At 37.1% G+C, this 15083-nt stretch overlaps 1 protein-coding gene across 6 annotated transcripts in view; it reads left to right on the top strand.

The window, feature by feature from the left end:
* Positions 1-15083, top strand: part of NEO1 (neogenin 1) — a 69356-nt gene that overhangs the window by 21149 nt on the left and 33124 nt on the right. For all 6 annotated transcript variants that reach the window (XM_063314364.1, XM_063314363.1, XM_063314360.1 and 3 more), the window contains exons 2-6: positions 4512-4829; positions 9425-9700; positions 10126-10279; positions 11517-11653; positions 14390-14544. In XM_063314364.1, coding sequence (XP_063170434.1) covers positions 4512-4829; positions 9425-9700; positions 10126-10279; positions 11517-11653; positions 14390-14544 — 1040 coding nt within the window. The remainder of the gene's footprint in view (positions 1-4511; positions 4830-9424; positions 9701-10125; positions 10280-11516; positions 11654-14389; positions 14545-15083) is intronic.

The following is a 15083-nucleotide window of genomic DNA, read 5'->3' as shown; positions in this document are numbered from 1 at the left end:
TCCAGGAAAAAGGTAATAATTACTGATGGGGTTAGTGTTGGCAATGACTAATCAGGAAATTTGTGGAGTAACTGCCCATGTTGTAATACTTGTATACAAATATATTGTATGTGAGACATTTGAAATGTTCTGCATAATTGTAGTTCTTGTGTCTTGAAAGATACTGCACAGTTAAATCATGAAATGTACTGTCATAATACATAGTGATTAGCACCAGCCTGAATTATTTTAATCCCCTTTTAAAAGGGATGAAGGATGAATCTCTCAAAGTTGTTCATCACCATAGCAACATAATCAATACATCACTATTTATTTGGTATCAGTTGTTGGGAAACAACAGCAAAAAGGACAATTAATGATACTCTGCTTGCTGTACATTTACTGGTTGGCTCTAATAGAACCCTTTGCTTTCTGTTGAGATACTTCGGTGGTTCCAGCAAGGTTCTTGTGTCCTTAACATTTTTGCTTGCTTGTTTTCCTTTTGATCAGAATCGAGAAATTGTAGCATATTTCCTCATTCCCTGTAGGTCATGGCAGAAATTAGAATAATCATGCTTCTTATTTGTATTTCACAAAGCAAATTCCTTCAGTTGAGTCCATGTTCTTAGGCTTCCTTCAGCACTCTGCCTGTCTGTCAAAGGACTGGATTGATGTCAGTGACCTTCAGTAAACATTGCAAGAGTTACAAACAGAGTTGGCTGATGCAGATGCATTGGGTGTTGACAGTTTGCAAAGTAAACAGTTTGAATAAGCTGTCCCTTTTTGTAGGAAGAGCAGGCAAGCAGTCACATGCGAAACATTGTGAACAGAACGATACTTTGAAATGCATTTGTTGCAAAGTAATTTGCTGTTTGTTCTATATATCTCAGTGAAAAGGGACCAAGTCCACGTATCTAAATGCTCATACAGAACGTTCTTCTCTGTAGATGCGCACAGAAATTACTGTGTCTGGTTCCAGCATTGTTGCACAAAATTTTATTTTGTTTAATCAATTATTTGGAGTTTTGAAATCTACTCCAGGAAAAATTGAGTCCCCAGGTGGTCCATAAGATTCCAACACAAATGCAGATTGGGAAAAAAAATGTGTCTTCAATCTTTAAAGCAATGAGAGGAAGTTGCAAGGGTATGGCTGCTGGAAGGACTTGGTTATCTAGTAAGACAAATGATAAGCCAGCGAATGAGGCCTTCTCTTATCCTTTTGCAAACTCATATAGGTATAATTGGGCCTGCAGATAGAGTGTCAAGATCATTCAGGACTTTAAAAATCTAAATAGGCCCTGAAAGATCAAAATCAGCACCCTGGATTGAGCCCAGAAACAATTAGGCAGCCAATGCAATAGGCATGGAATAAGTGTAATATATTCAGTCGCTATTTATGTCATTCAGCTGTCCTTTTATATTGGTTCAAAAAAGTGAAAGAATGCACTGAGGAGACAAATTCAAGTTTTTTGAGTAAATAGCAAGGCTGTGCAAAATAAGTTTGGTGAGTCTGTTCAAAGCTGATTCCAATAGTTGAATCAAATCAACTTTCCAAACCAAATCGGAAAGTTGGGTAGAATTGTTAAATGGGATTGGGCGACTCTAAATCAATTTGACATTTTGGAATGCAGTGAATCGATTTTCTATATGTATTTAGGCTGTTGAATTGGCATCTCGTGCTAGTGTTGATAAAGCTGTTCTTAAAATCCAGGTCATGATTTATTGAAATAATTTTGGGAGCAAGGACTGCCTTTACCACAGTCGCAAGGAGCTACTTTTAGAGCAGCGGGTGGAATGCCAGCTGCTTCACTCAACCTCTTCTCCCATATAGGGAAAGGTGGATGACTCAGTACAGATACCTTCCTCTCCCCAACCCCCAACTGACTGGGCATTGATTCTTATTGAACACATTTTGTTCCTACTCTCTTAATAAGCTTTAAACCAAAGCTATTAGGGTATTGTCTCAGTTTCTGACACTTTATTTTATGTGTTCATCTCCAATTGGCAATTAAAGCCTACATTTGCCAGGATGTATATCCTTAAAAAGCAAAGCATTTCCAGCTGAGGAGCTCTGATGAAAAAAAAAAAAAAGATGTAGAAGGAGAATTAGCAGACCAAGCAAAATTGTCAATTGCTGCAGACAATATAGGTTTCTCCAAACCTGTTGCATCCTTGCAGCTTTTGCTTTCAGGTTGTATGCTGCAATGGCAGGTAGCACCTATTTGCATACCCAGTTCTTCATATAGGATGCCCCTTCCCAGGCAGGAGAGGAAGAATATCTTAGTGGTGTAACATTAGTATCTCTGAGTAAATTTTTGCTAGTAATTGAGTCAGAACTCTGCCTGAAACCCAAGATCTGTTGCCTAGGCAAGGGATCAGTATTGAGCTGGTTTGAAGAGCCTAAGACTTGATTTCCTCAGTATAAGACATAACAACATTTTCATAAATTCTGAGTTATTGTTCAGCTTGAGGAATATTTAAGAGTTAGGTATATTGGCTGTATTATTTTTTTCTATTCTGTATCTTGTATAGTTAATATACACTTACCTTACGTCTAGGGAAGAGGAAATTTAATATGTAGATATAGAAATCTTTAGAAGGTGGATTTCTCAATAATAATCATAATAATAAAATTGGTTTAACCTCTGAAATTCTGTGACTATATTAGAAGTGAGCATTTGACACTTTGCCCATGAAGGAGCAGTCCTACAGCAGTGAAAGGTTCTAATTTTGGGCACCGTTGGGCATTTATTTTGTTGGGTTGGGTGCCATCTAGTGGTGTTGATGTTACCTTAAAGCACAAAGAGAACAAAGAGATAGTATTTGTGAATCATGCCTTTGTCCTGCTTCTTGTTCTGTTTGTTACTGTGTTTTAATTCTCCTGTCTAGTTTAATGCTGTACTTGTAGAGCTTATGATTTGGGAAAAGCATAGTAGCTGCAGAATCTCCCTGTTGTATGTTAAGAATTTCCCCACTCTTGATTGCAAGATCTGAAATAATTTCTAAAAGTTTCCAAGAAACTGTACACGTGGAATTTGAAATATTTTTTTTTTAAGGCCGATAGTTATTGCAAGATGTGTTTATGAGAAAACTGCATTAGGACCTGCATTAAGTTCACTGATACATAAAGAGGTATAACACAAGAACTTAATTCAATTTTTGTTGTTAGCGACCACATTTACTATATCAAAATATTGGAGATAAAGCATATTTTCCTTTGGATCAGTGGTATTAAAAGGGTGGGAAAATAGCATTGGCTAAAAATTTAACACAGCAGCAGAGTCCTGAATAATTTAATTAAAGGTTTTATTCACATTTGGTCTTCATTTTTATTCTTTCAAATCCAATGGAATATTGGAAATAAATTATGTAAAGGGACTCCGGATTCTGTCCACTAGCAGGATAATTCTCTGCAAACTGAATAGAAAGGGAGAAGCTGGCAAACAACAGACTGAGTTTAGTAATGGGCTGGATCTGGCTGGGAACTGTGGAGAAAAACATCCCAGAAAAAACTCCAGTGGATCCCAATGATAAACGCAGTTGGCTAGGTGCTCAAGATGTTGCTGATTGTTTCATTCCAAGCCCACCTTCCTCCTGGTCATGTGATCTGTAACACAGCATATGCTACCGGCCCCATACGTTCCACTGTACACATATAGTACATACAGAGATGTAACAGGTTACTTGGTTACATAGAAGAGAATACAGGTGCCTCCTATGGCCAAATCTGGTAAAAAAGTTGGAAAGAATTCCAGAAGCCATGATCTGCATCTCTCTCTCTCCCTCCCTCCCTCCCTCTCTCTCTCTCTCTCTCTCTCAAGTTGCATTGGTAGAGATCACCTGATAGATCACTTCTGACTACACAAATATTTTTTGGATTAAAATATGACGTATTTAAAATGTTTGTGCCTTACCTTGAAATTACAGTTATTTCTGCACAGTTTAAATATATTGTTGCTTTTATTTTAAATGCTTTGTCGGTCCTCTATTTTTAATTTAGCCAGTATTTTTAGAAGAAAATGAGATAAGTGGCAAATGGAGATAAATATACAGGGTTTTTTATATTTAAGAATGAAATCTCACAAGATTTGCGTGCTGATTAGGGGGCATATGTTTTCTAGTGGCGTACACCGTTGCTCTCTTTTTTAAGAATATAGGGCAATACATACCCAAGCCACCTGGAGGTAAGGCTAATCTGAGATGCTTGTTCCATCCTCCAAAAGTAAGAATAACGGGCTCAGGCAAACATGTCTGGAGCCTAGAGGCTCTTTTTAAAAAGCCTAGAAGCTGCTACTGCTTCTTGCACTTCTCTAGAATTTGCCTGCAAAGATCATTCTTTGGACTATTGTTTATGTTTATGGTTTCTTCTGTTAATCTAGACTTTTTCTTATAAGATGTTTTTTAGTATGATACACATGGAAGATAGCTTTTGGAGCAGTACTGTGAAGATCTTTTTTTTCCTTAATAATTTAAGATTTCTACATAGTATATTTGGAATGCCCTAAATAAAGCTCTCTCTCTCTCTCTCATAGAACCTACGGTGAGAACCTTTACTCCATTTTATTTCATAGTGGAGCCAGTGGACACTCTATCCGTTAGAGCTTCTTCTGTTATACTGAATTGTTCAGCATATTGTGAGTCACCTCCAAAAATCGAATGGAAAAAAGATGGGACTTTCTTGAACTTGGTATCAGATGACCGACGGCAATTGCTACCAGATGGATCTTTGTTAATCAACAGTGTTGTCCATTCCAAGCACAATAAACCTGATGAAGGCCATTACCAGTGTGTGGCAACCGTGGAAAGTCTTGGGACCATTGTAAGCAGGACAGCTAAGCTTACAGTTGCAGGTGAAAACCTTATTTGGATATCTTGCCTAATTCTTTCCAAATCTGGGGTTAATGTTTCTACAGAATAAATATATGTGTATATTATAGGAGAGGTAGTCTGAGAAGGCAGTCTCCAAAAAGTAATATCTATTAAAAAGGGGGGAAGTCCTCACAGACCGCTTCCTGCTTTGAAGCATTGGAGGTTTAACTTTAGGGCAAGTGTTCGTGATAATCTTAGATTTACAGTATGTTGTGTGGGGATTGCCTCCTAGGGAAACTTTAAAGTTGGAAGTTTTTAGGGATTTTTTCCCATTTCCATTAAGGGATCCAGTCTCTGGAATCGACTCCCCCTTGAGGTCTGTCTGGAGTCTGATCTCTAGATATTTAAAAGGCCCTTAATGTGTCTCCCCTGCCCCCATTTATGAATCAGGAAGAACCCTCTTTCTCGTGATTCACTGTGATTTATACTAATGTTATGTTAGGAATTGTTTGTATTGATTATTGCATGTATTAGGAAATGTCTTAGTGATTATACTGTTTTTCGGTGATGTTAGTTTATATTATATATCATTTTGATTTATCTGTACTGAGCTTAGTTATAAGTTCACAGTATATAACCTAGTATTACTGCTTCCATAGATGGACTCTTCCATTTCCTCCCCACTCTAGAGGTCATTTCCTAAATTTAAAAAAAAAATTAAACAAAGTGAAATAGGGAACAATAAAAGGTTGGGTGGGCATTGCCTCAGACTTTTCCACGTGAAACAGCTATAGTGTTTTTCCTCCTCAGGGGTTTTCCTGCCTGATATGATTACAGGATGCCTTATGTTTGGCTGTATTGCACAGCCATTTCCCAATCACCACTAGAAAAGCAATATTTTGTTACTGACAGGATGGAAGTATGGTCTCCAGCCCCTCTGATAGCCAAGATCCTCATTTAATTTGGGAGATGATCTGTCTCATGGGATCATTTTTACTGTCCTCTGACTTGCTGAAGTAGGAGGAGAGGGGCCGGAGTAGCATTAGAAGTTGGGGTGGGGTGGGTATAAATCTGGGCCCTTTCTGTATGGAAATTTGATAAAAGATTGTTCTCCTACACCTCATCCCTCAAACTCTCTTGTTTGGCATATAGATATGCTTTTGTCATATAAAGGAAATAATTACCTGGATTTCTCATTGTTCAGAAAACAGTATAGATTAACATTGTATAGCATCCTCCTCCTCCTCCTCCTCCTCCTCCTTACTACTACCACTACTACTATTCCCTTTTGTGAGTCCTGTGAGAAGTATGATTTGTGAGAAAGGGAAAATTGTCCAGCATTCAAGCCATGAATCTTCATTTACTTCTTGTCTTGATGGAATATAAGAATGAGACATTGACATTTTAATTTGATTCTGTGAAGTCCAGAGGTGGTTTCAGATTATATGCAGGACTCTCCTAATGGAGAAACAACTGTGGCTGGTCCACGTCTCGGAAATTATAAAATCTAGTTGCAGGCGTAGAAACCAAATTTTATCAAATTACATTATACTGGAGTATAAATCTTTAACTTTATTGTCTCTGTTAGAAATGTGCGGTTCTCTCATTGGACAGGAGGAGCAGCAGTGAAGAAAGATGTACTTTATGCTCTCTGCATACAGTATAAGAAGCCGGAATTGGTGATTAGCTTGCTGAGTGAAATATGTGAATATAGCATACTGTTTCACAGCGCATTTACTTATTAAATCAGTGTTCAGTTTAACATGTATATAATTTAAAATATTTCACATACATTATATGGTTATTCGTCTGAAATCCATAAATATTATCATAAGCTTGATACTTTCAGCCTGAAGCTGAGAAAAGAGAGGGTTGTTTGAGGCTTTCTATTGAGTTTATGGATGGTAGAGGTAAGATTTGAATTACAGGCTTTGTGATTTGTAATTTAGTTCTTACTTTAATACACTGTATCAGTTATGCATGTTAATTTAGAGAACTTGCTTATAATAGTGATAACTGTGTCTGATATATATACTTACATTTAATTCTGCAGCATCCAGAAATTTTACTGTTCACTTCCATTGAGTGTGGAGCTGCAATTTTTAAATGTGCACACAGTACTTAAAAGTATCTGACTCATCCCAGGTCCTCTTTTTTTTTTGAATATATAGATAAATCTCCAATGAGTCACACTTTTCTGTCCATGACAAAAAGTTAAAACACTGGTACATAGTGCAGGAGACTTCAAACATTAATATTAATGTTTAAATAGGAATGGGAACTCTATGAAATAAAATCTGTTCATAAATTCAGCAATTTAATATGGGCTCCTAGAAGACTATTCAGACAGAAGCAAGTCCTTCTAATATGGCACTTTTATTTTGAAAGAAATTTCAAAATATTCAAAAGTATGTTGGGACTGACACAAGGCAATAAATCTACGTCCTCAGTGGAATAATTGAATTAATTTTCAAAACTTTATTTAAAGAGTTAAGCATCAGTAAAGTTGGCATTTGAGTGACATAGGGTTTGGGGTGGTGGTGGTTTTGGTGTGTGTGTTTTGTTGGCAGAGTGCTAGAAAACTTTTGGCCCAGGAGAGATCAGAAAAGTCACACACCAGGCATTTCTATAAAAATAATTTTATTTACAGAAAACAAACTTATTTAAAGGCTGTTTGCTGAGAGGAGAGATTTCTCTCAGCTGCATATTCTCTGCAAGCCTACACAGAAGGGAAACTGAAACTAAAACAAGTCCAGGCAAGTTCTTCCCCTTAGGCAATGCAACCATTAACACGTGAAAAGGGGACAATTAAATTCAACCTCTTCACCCAGCCAAAATGATTAGTTACCATAGTAACCTTAATCTGTAGTAGAAAACATATTAACGTGTTTTTAGGGTGTTTAAATGGGTAGTCCCCTCTTTCATCCCTGCTGATTTTTAGTTGGTTGGTTGTTTTTCCATAATCACACGATGTCAACTCTTAGAATGAATCTCTGTGCAGAAAATGAAATACTGTATACCTGTAGCAATTTTTTTTTTTTGCTCCCTCCCCCCCATCAGATTTTCATGATGGGGTGCTGAGGATGCAGTCGTCTCTAAGTTATCCTGTGTGGAATACTGGAGATTTTGGTAGAGGCATTCAATTCATTATGATGAAAGTTCAGAGCATCTACCTTGTACATAATACGCTGCACGTGGGATTTTAGCCTGTTCTGCATGCCCCAAGCACAGAATCAAAGTTGGTTTGCCTGAGGGGAAAATTAGAACGTCTGTGATTGGGACACTGGCTTTGTACCAGATTCCTGAAAGTTTCTTGGTGCGGTGGCTGTGAGAAATGTGACTCGAACAGGATGTGCAGTACGTGTCGGGAGGCTCTTAAGTCAGCAGCACCTTGTTCTGGACTTGCACAGTTTTTGTAAAAGTATTTCCAGGGACTTGTGTTATGAATGCAAAATGGTTGTGTCGTTCTTGCCTTTCATGTGACCTTTATGGACACTTGGCTTTCTTTAAACATTTAAGTAATGTAGAGATTTCAGTAAAAAAAAAAAACATTAACAAAACTGGAAAATGTACAGTCTGTGCTGAAATCAGCTTGAGTGAAGAGTTGTTTCCCCTATAGGCAGGCTATGCAATTTTTTTTTCAGCATTAGTGATTCTAGACCACGCATCTAAATGTTTGCATTTTTGTAGCATTAGAAGTAATAGGTGTGGTTTGTTATAATAATCTTTCCCTGGGATACTACTATAATAATTATGGGATGGCATCTATGCAAATTCAGTAGTCTATGTTGTTGCCTTTTATGGACTCATTAGCAGAATAAATATTTGCGTTAGCGACTTTTTGTGTCTGTGTGTGCCTCTGAGTCAGCGTTGACTCCTGGTGCTGCCTCCTCTAGTCCCTGCAGTTTTCCTGGCAAGATTTTTGGAAGTGGTTTGCCATTGCCTCTTTCCTAGGGCTGGGAGAGACTGACTGGCCCAAGGTCAGCCAGCTGGCTTTGTGCCTAAGGTGGGACTGGAACTCTCAGTCTCCTGGTTTCTAGCCCGATGCCTTAACCATGACACCAAACTGGCTCTTGTTAATGACATAGTCTGTAAGTTCTTAACTCTTATCTGTGTGGATTTATGCATATACTTTTGGCATTGCTGAGGGGAAGAAAAGTATGCTTTTACATTTCATCATGACAGTGTTTGCCTTTTGAGTTCGGGAATTTTATAGCTCTACTATTAATTCTTCTTTAGTTGTACATAGCTGTCCATCTGACATGCTACTTTCTCCCTCCTGAGTTTAAACTGTGGCTCCAATTAGGTCCTAGTTTAATTAAATATGTGGCACGGAGCAGGCATACAATATCAGTTTCTACTCTCATTATTGGTTATGGCATTCAAAGGTAATTTCTCAGAGGTAAGCTAGAATCTGAAATAATATAACAAATTGCACTACTCATGTTTGGAAGACTCCTGGACAATGAGTTTATGAATTTTTTTATGCATCAAAGAACAGTAGCTTAAAATATAGTTACAACTGTTATAGAATATTGCTATGTTGTTATAATACTGTCTCATGGAAGAAGAAATGATACAGATATGCGCTTGCATAGTTTGTTTATTCTTGTTTTATTATCTTTCTTGTCCTTAGGGCTTCCAAGATTCATTACCCAGCCAGAGTCTGCATCTGTCTATAGAGGGAACTCCATAGTTCTTAACTGTGAAGTTAATGCTGATCTAGCACCATTTGTAAGGTGGGAGCTGGATCGTCAGCCTCTCTTTCTGGATGATCGTGTGTTCAAATTGCCAAGTGGATCTTTAATTGTTAGCAACGCCACGGATGAGGATGGTGGAACGTATTGCTGTATTGTTGAAATTGGTGGGTCTCCCAAACACAGTGATGAAGCAGAGATCCAAGTTCTTCCAGGTACAGGCATGTGTGCTGAGGTTTTTCTCCCCTAGTTCTTTCTCGCACATCACCAGTACGATTGTTTAACTGGTGCCAGAAATTGTAAAAGCTTGCTATTCAAGCTTGCTGATTTTAAATGGATGCTGCTTTGGGCCCTCTAAAAGTGCTGATAAAAGTTTATTCTAAAAGCTTTGGTTTTCTTGCCAAGCTACACACTGGAGGTCTCTTAAATATTAACAGAACTTTTTATATACCTGTTCTGCAAGACAGCTGTAGTCTTAGACACCATGGCAAAATAAGGCCAGTATTTATGTCCATTTCAAATACATGTTTGCAAGTGAAAAACTCCTTTTAGCATGGCATTCTGTTCAGAGTTGGAACATTACGTTGCCACCACTTTCCATCTAATTTAACCTTCCATTTCCTGATCATATTATTTGCAGAATCTGAAATTGCTTCAGACTTGCTTTTCCTGAAACAGCCCTCTTCTCTTACCAAAGTTACTGGGCAGAGTGTGGTTTTACCATGTGTTGCTGCAGGCATTCCTGTCCCTCTAATCCGGTGGACAAGAAATGAAGAAGAGCTTGTTACAGAAAAGTGAGTTTTAATTCTGATGCTACACGTGGAAGTTACAGAAAATTGTTACTGTTGGGAGATTGCTGGATTACGGAGTGCAAAGAGCCAGCAGCCACTATCCCTTATCATGGAAGCTGCTAAAAAGGGAACCTAACAGCCACAAAAATGTTGGTGAAGGAAAGGAGGGTAAAATTTGTGCTTGGGTTAAGAAAGCATTGAAATGGCCACAGTAGGGCCTCCTTATTTCAAAAATGCATTATCCTGAGCCTGTGTGACTGCCAAGCAAGTCTAGGAAAGGGCACAGTTCCTTTGGAGAACAACTGACAGGTCCTGGGAGGATGCCCATGCTCGACCCAGAACACCCTTTCCTGCTTTGGCTCTAAATACTGTACGATGAATGTCTTTGATTCTTCAAAATCTAGTCCTTGCAAGCAACTCATCTACAACTAGGTCTACTAAAAATTGATATCCAAACTTATGCCACTCCCAAACCTGTTATTCTGATGTTTATTATCTCTTAACAATAAGAGGTACCTTAATATATATCTTCTTATCTGTTTCACATTCTGGCATGATCTGTGCAATCAAAGGCCTTGTTGTACTGAATAAAACGGAGGCAACCCTTACATTCACTATCTGATCTTGGGTCACACGGCCATTTCTGAAATCTGGCTGTTCAATTTGGTATTTTTTGTTACAAGTATAATTCCACTTTCCTTATTAAAATTGTAAGCAAAAATTTGCTTGCATGAGGAATTAGTTCAGTGGTTGGATGATTTTCACATTCTCTTACATCTCCCTTCTTCAGTATTGGTATGTATATCTGGTTTTCCAATCTTTAGGCCATATAGTTTTGCTCCATATTTGTTTGCACAACTATATATATTTTGGAAATATCCCTCTGCCCCTTTATATCTTATCATAGCTCAGTGCTATTTAGCTTTGTTCATTGGAGTTTTTGTTTTAATTATTGTTTTTTGTGTCATCAATTATTAACCCTTTTTTTTTTGACATTCCTAAGCTTTGGATAGTTACTATAACAACGTTGATCTGTCTCACCTGTAATAATTAGTGCACCTGATTTTCAACCAGAATATTTTCAGTTATATATTTAAGAATTAAAATGATTTGATGGGAAGGACTTTAAAAGTAGATATTTTGGCTTCTCAAGGATGTTGAGGATCTTTGTATTTTTTAAAATCTGAATCCTACCCGCTTCAGAAAAAGTCATTCCACCAATGTGTCTTGTTTTATACAGTTCTCACAAATTTATATTCCTGTCTGGGGGAACTCTGAAGATAAATGATATCACTGAAGATGATACAGGAACATATACTTGCATCGCAGATAATGGGAATGAAACTATTGAAGCTCAAGCTGATCTTACTGTGCAGGGTATATATACATAAATATATATATATACATATACACACTTTTTTTTAAAAAATAGTGCTAATATAGTTGAGGCTGTAGAATTCTAAAATAGAAGATACTGTTTTGTTTATGGGCAAAACAAATGTAGTTATTACTACTGCTCCCGTGTGGTTGGGAGAGTAGTGTGATTGAAGCTAGAGCATTACCATGGCTTAGTAGTGCAATAGTAGATCTTTTGCAGGTTAAGTTTATGACATTTCTGTACAGAGTTGGGAAAGATCTCGGCCTAAACCACTGAAAGGTTCCACCTTGAAAACAATACAAGGTAGATAGATAAACTGATGGCATGAATTGTACAAGGCTGCTTCATTTATTACTTTGCATGGCTCATTGTCTTTCAGTTATTAGGACCTAACATCCACTTGACACTGCTGCCCAGTGGCTGAAGATAAAGAGATTTTTTTTCTCCCAAGAGCTTACTATATTCTTTAATAGAATTAAAGTACATTATTTTCTGAGTAATGTGGATTATCTGGATACAGAAAGATTGTATAGTAATATACAAGTGAATAACTTTTTGGGCAGGGGGATCTAGTCAGTCCTGACTCCTGGTGACTCCATGGACTTTTCTTGGCAACATTTTTAGAAGTGGTTTGCCATTGCTTCCTTCTTCTTAGGTGTGAAAGGGAATTAGTAGCCCGAAGTCACCCAACTGGCTTTGTGCCTAAGGCCGAGCTAAAACTCCCAAGCTCCTGGTTTCTGGCCTAGTGCCGACACCAAACTGGCTCTCAAATAACTTTTGACCTCTGTAAATTTCCAACTTTCAATTTTAGGGTTCTGTATTAAAAGGTATATTAAGGAAGAGGAAATTGATCTGATCTCACCAGATTTCCCATGTATAAATAATCAGAAGGTAGTTTTCTCTTTTATCACTGTAATTTGGAAAGTAACATGAAGGCAAACAGATGAGACAAGGTTATAAGTTCACTTTTCAGCTGGGGAATGTCAGCCACTGTATTTAACTCTCCAGGAGATTCCTGAAAATGGTATGACGTAAATTACATTGCTTTTGAGCTTCCTGGCCTGTCAGTTTCAAACATCTCTGTTAAAAGATTCCATCAAGTGGAATTTCCTTCCTTTTCTTCTTTTTAAGTGACTGTTTTTTGAAAAATGTAAATGTTATCTTGTTGTGAAACTGATAGCTCCTGCTTACTCCTGCAGCCAGAGTATATAGGATGATTTAAAGAATATCTCAGTGCTAAAAATGTGATTGTGTGTGTGTGAGTTTAGAAAGTTGACCAGTATTGCTCTCATTCATTAAACAAAATAAAGTCAAAGCCCTAATATCACACGTGGGTGGTTCCTATGGCTTTTTGTTTGACATCTGGGAAATCTTGGAGTCTCCAGTGGCAGGATTATTTTAAAAATCATCCTTGCTATGAAATAAATTGTTCTTGACTTTAAATGAGAGTTACAGGATGGAAGTGTTGACAGATACATATCCGAAATATCATAGGGCTACTTTGTTTATCAACAATCTTCCTCTTTGTTTTAATTTTGTACAGAAGTCATTTAGAAGTACTTAGAATTGCTTTCTAACTATATTTAATTTTATGAAGAAGCATTATGAAACTTAAAACCAAGATATTAGTGATTGGAATCTTTGTGAAAAATGGTCTTCAGTAAGAGCTTTGCAAAATCCTATGGGACCAAAATATATGGCTGAGTAGTTGACATGGGGATATGTAAAGTATCTGTGGTAGTGATATTGATACTCAGGAGACTTGTATTTGATAGCTTCTAGATTTCAACTAGGATTTCTTAAAAACTGATTTGTAATGCATTAATGAAGCTTTATGCCAGCTGCTGCTTTATGATAGAAGCAGCTTGCCACTTTTAGAAGAGTATTTTTAGAAATGGGCATTTAATTAATGGCAATAGTGTATTTGCTTTTCCACTTTTTAATTGTGCAACAGTGGAAAATTTGGTGTTCATCTTCTGACACTTACCTGAAATCATTGATCTTAAAATTCATTTGGCTAAAAGTGAAGGGGACATTTTAAAAAATATATTTTGGCTCTGAAATGGCAAATTATTAACAGGTTATGAAAGACAAGGGGACTTGTAAAGACAGAAGGCAGGTATAATGAAGTACATTTTAGTCAGGTTCCAACAGTACAATTCTAAGCATTCATGGACAGAACATATTTCAGATCTATTTGAATCAGTTTTGGCACTGCTGACTAAAACATCACGTCTGCCTCTCACTTATTTCATACAAAACAAAATAATCTCCTTTGCCAGTCAGGAGAGGTCATTTGAGGGTGAAGTCTGAGCATGTGCTTGAATTTAGACACTAAGAATTATGTTACACATTAAAGCAGGATATTTTATCTCCTGATAGATTAAAAAAAACTTGCTGAAAGCTTTAACTGGGATTTCAGACTTATTTCATAAGATACTTGCCAATGAAAGGCAATTCAAAAATTAATTGGAAAGCTTGCCTTTGCTACTCATAAATTTGCTTTTGTTTGTTTATAGTAACTTTTTAAAAACTTGTTAAAAATTTCCCATTGGTTATCCTTTCCAAAATTGTATTGCTTGATTATTTGTTCTTAACCAATAACAATTCATTTTTGGAAAGTATATTAGAATAAAATTAGGCTTCTTTGAAATAGATAAATCTATCATCTTGTTTGATCAAGCAATTTTTTGTTCGATCCGTAATTAGTAACTGACCTTTCTCTTACTTCGAAGTACCTCCCATGTTTCTGAAGCAGCCTGCTAATATTTATGCACACGAATCCATGGATATTGTGTTTGAATGTGAAGTGAGTGGAAAGCCAACTCCAACGGTCAAGTGGGTAAAGAATGGAGATGTGGTGATCCCTAGTGACTACTTTAAAATTGTAGTAAGTATATATTTAATATGACGTGTGGCCTGGCTTTATTCTAACAAGCTCAAGCTGAAAGAATGCTGGATGGTTTGGATCACTGGTATATCTCCCTAGCAAGTGTTGATATAAAAATCTTTCCTTTCCAATAATCCAGTCACAGTAGTTTGTACCTAGATAGCTAGAGCAGCTCTCTGTGCAGTATTGCTGTTTCTTCTTCATCTTAAAAAGCTTGGCCCACATTGAGAACTGAAAATATTCTCAGTTATGCAGTTAATATGAACTGCATCCTTGTGCTAAGATACTGAAAATTGTACCAATTTACTTTTATATTACTTTGAATACTGCCGATAGATTCATGTTTGATTTCCAGGAGCGGTGAGGTAGGATTCTAAGGGGGAAAAGTTCAGTTATATCCCCCTTTCAGTCCCCTCAAAGTTTTAATCCCAGACTGCAGTGAAATGTAAAAAGAAAAGAAAAAAGCTAACAACTAGAAGTTTATAGCAGCAAAACTAGAGCAAAGAAAAGGCCAACCTTTCTTTAGATAGCGTATAGCA

Source organism: Candoia aspera, chromosome 13 (assembly GCF_035149785.1).
Source record: "Candoia aspera isolate rCanAsp1 chromosome 13, rCanAsp1.hap2, whole genome shotgun sequence".
In the NCBI taxonomy this organism is placed as follows: domain Eukaryota; kingdom Metazoa; phylum Chordata; class Lepidosauria; order Squamata; family Boidae; genus Candoia; species Candoia aspera.
The sequence above is the reverse complement of the archived record's forward strand: the minus strand, read 5'-3'. Positions and strand labels throughout refer to the sequence as shown.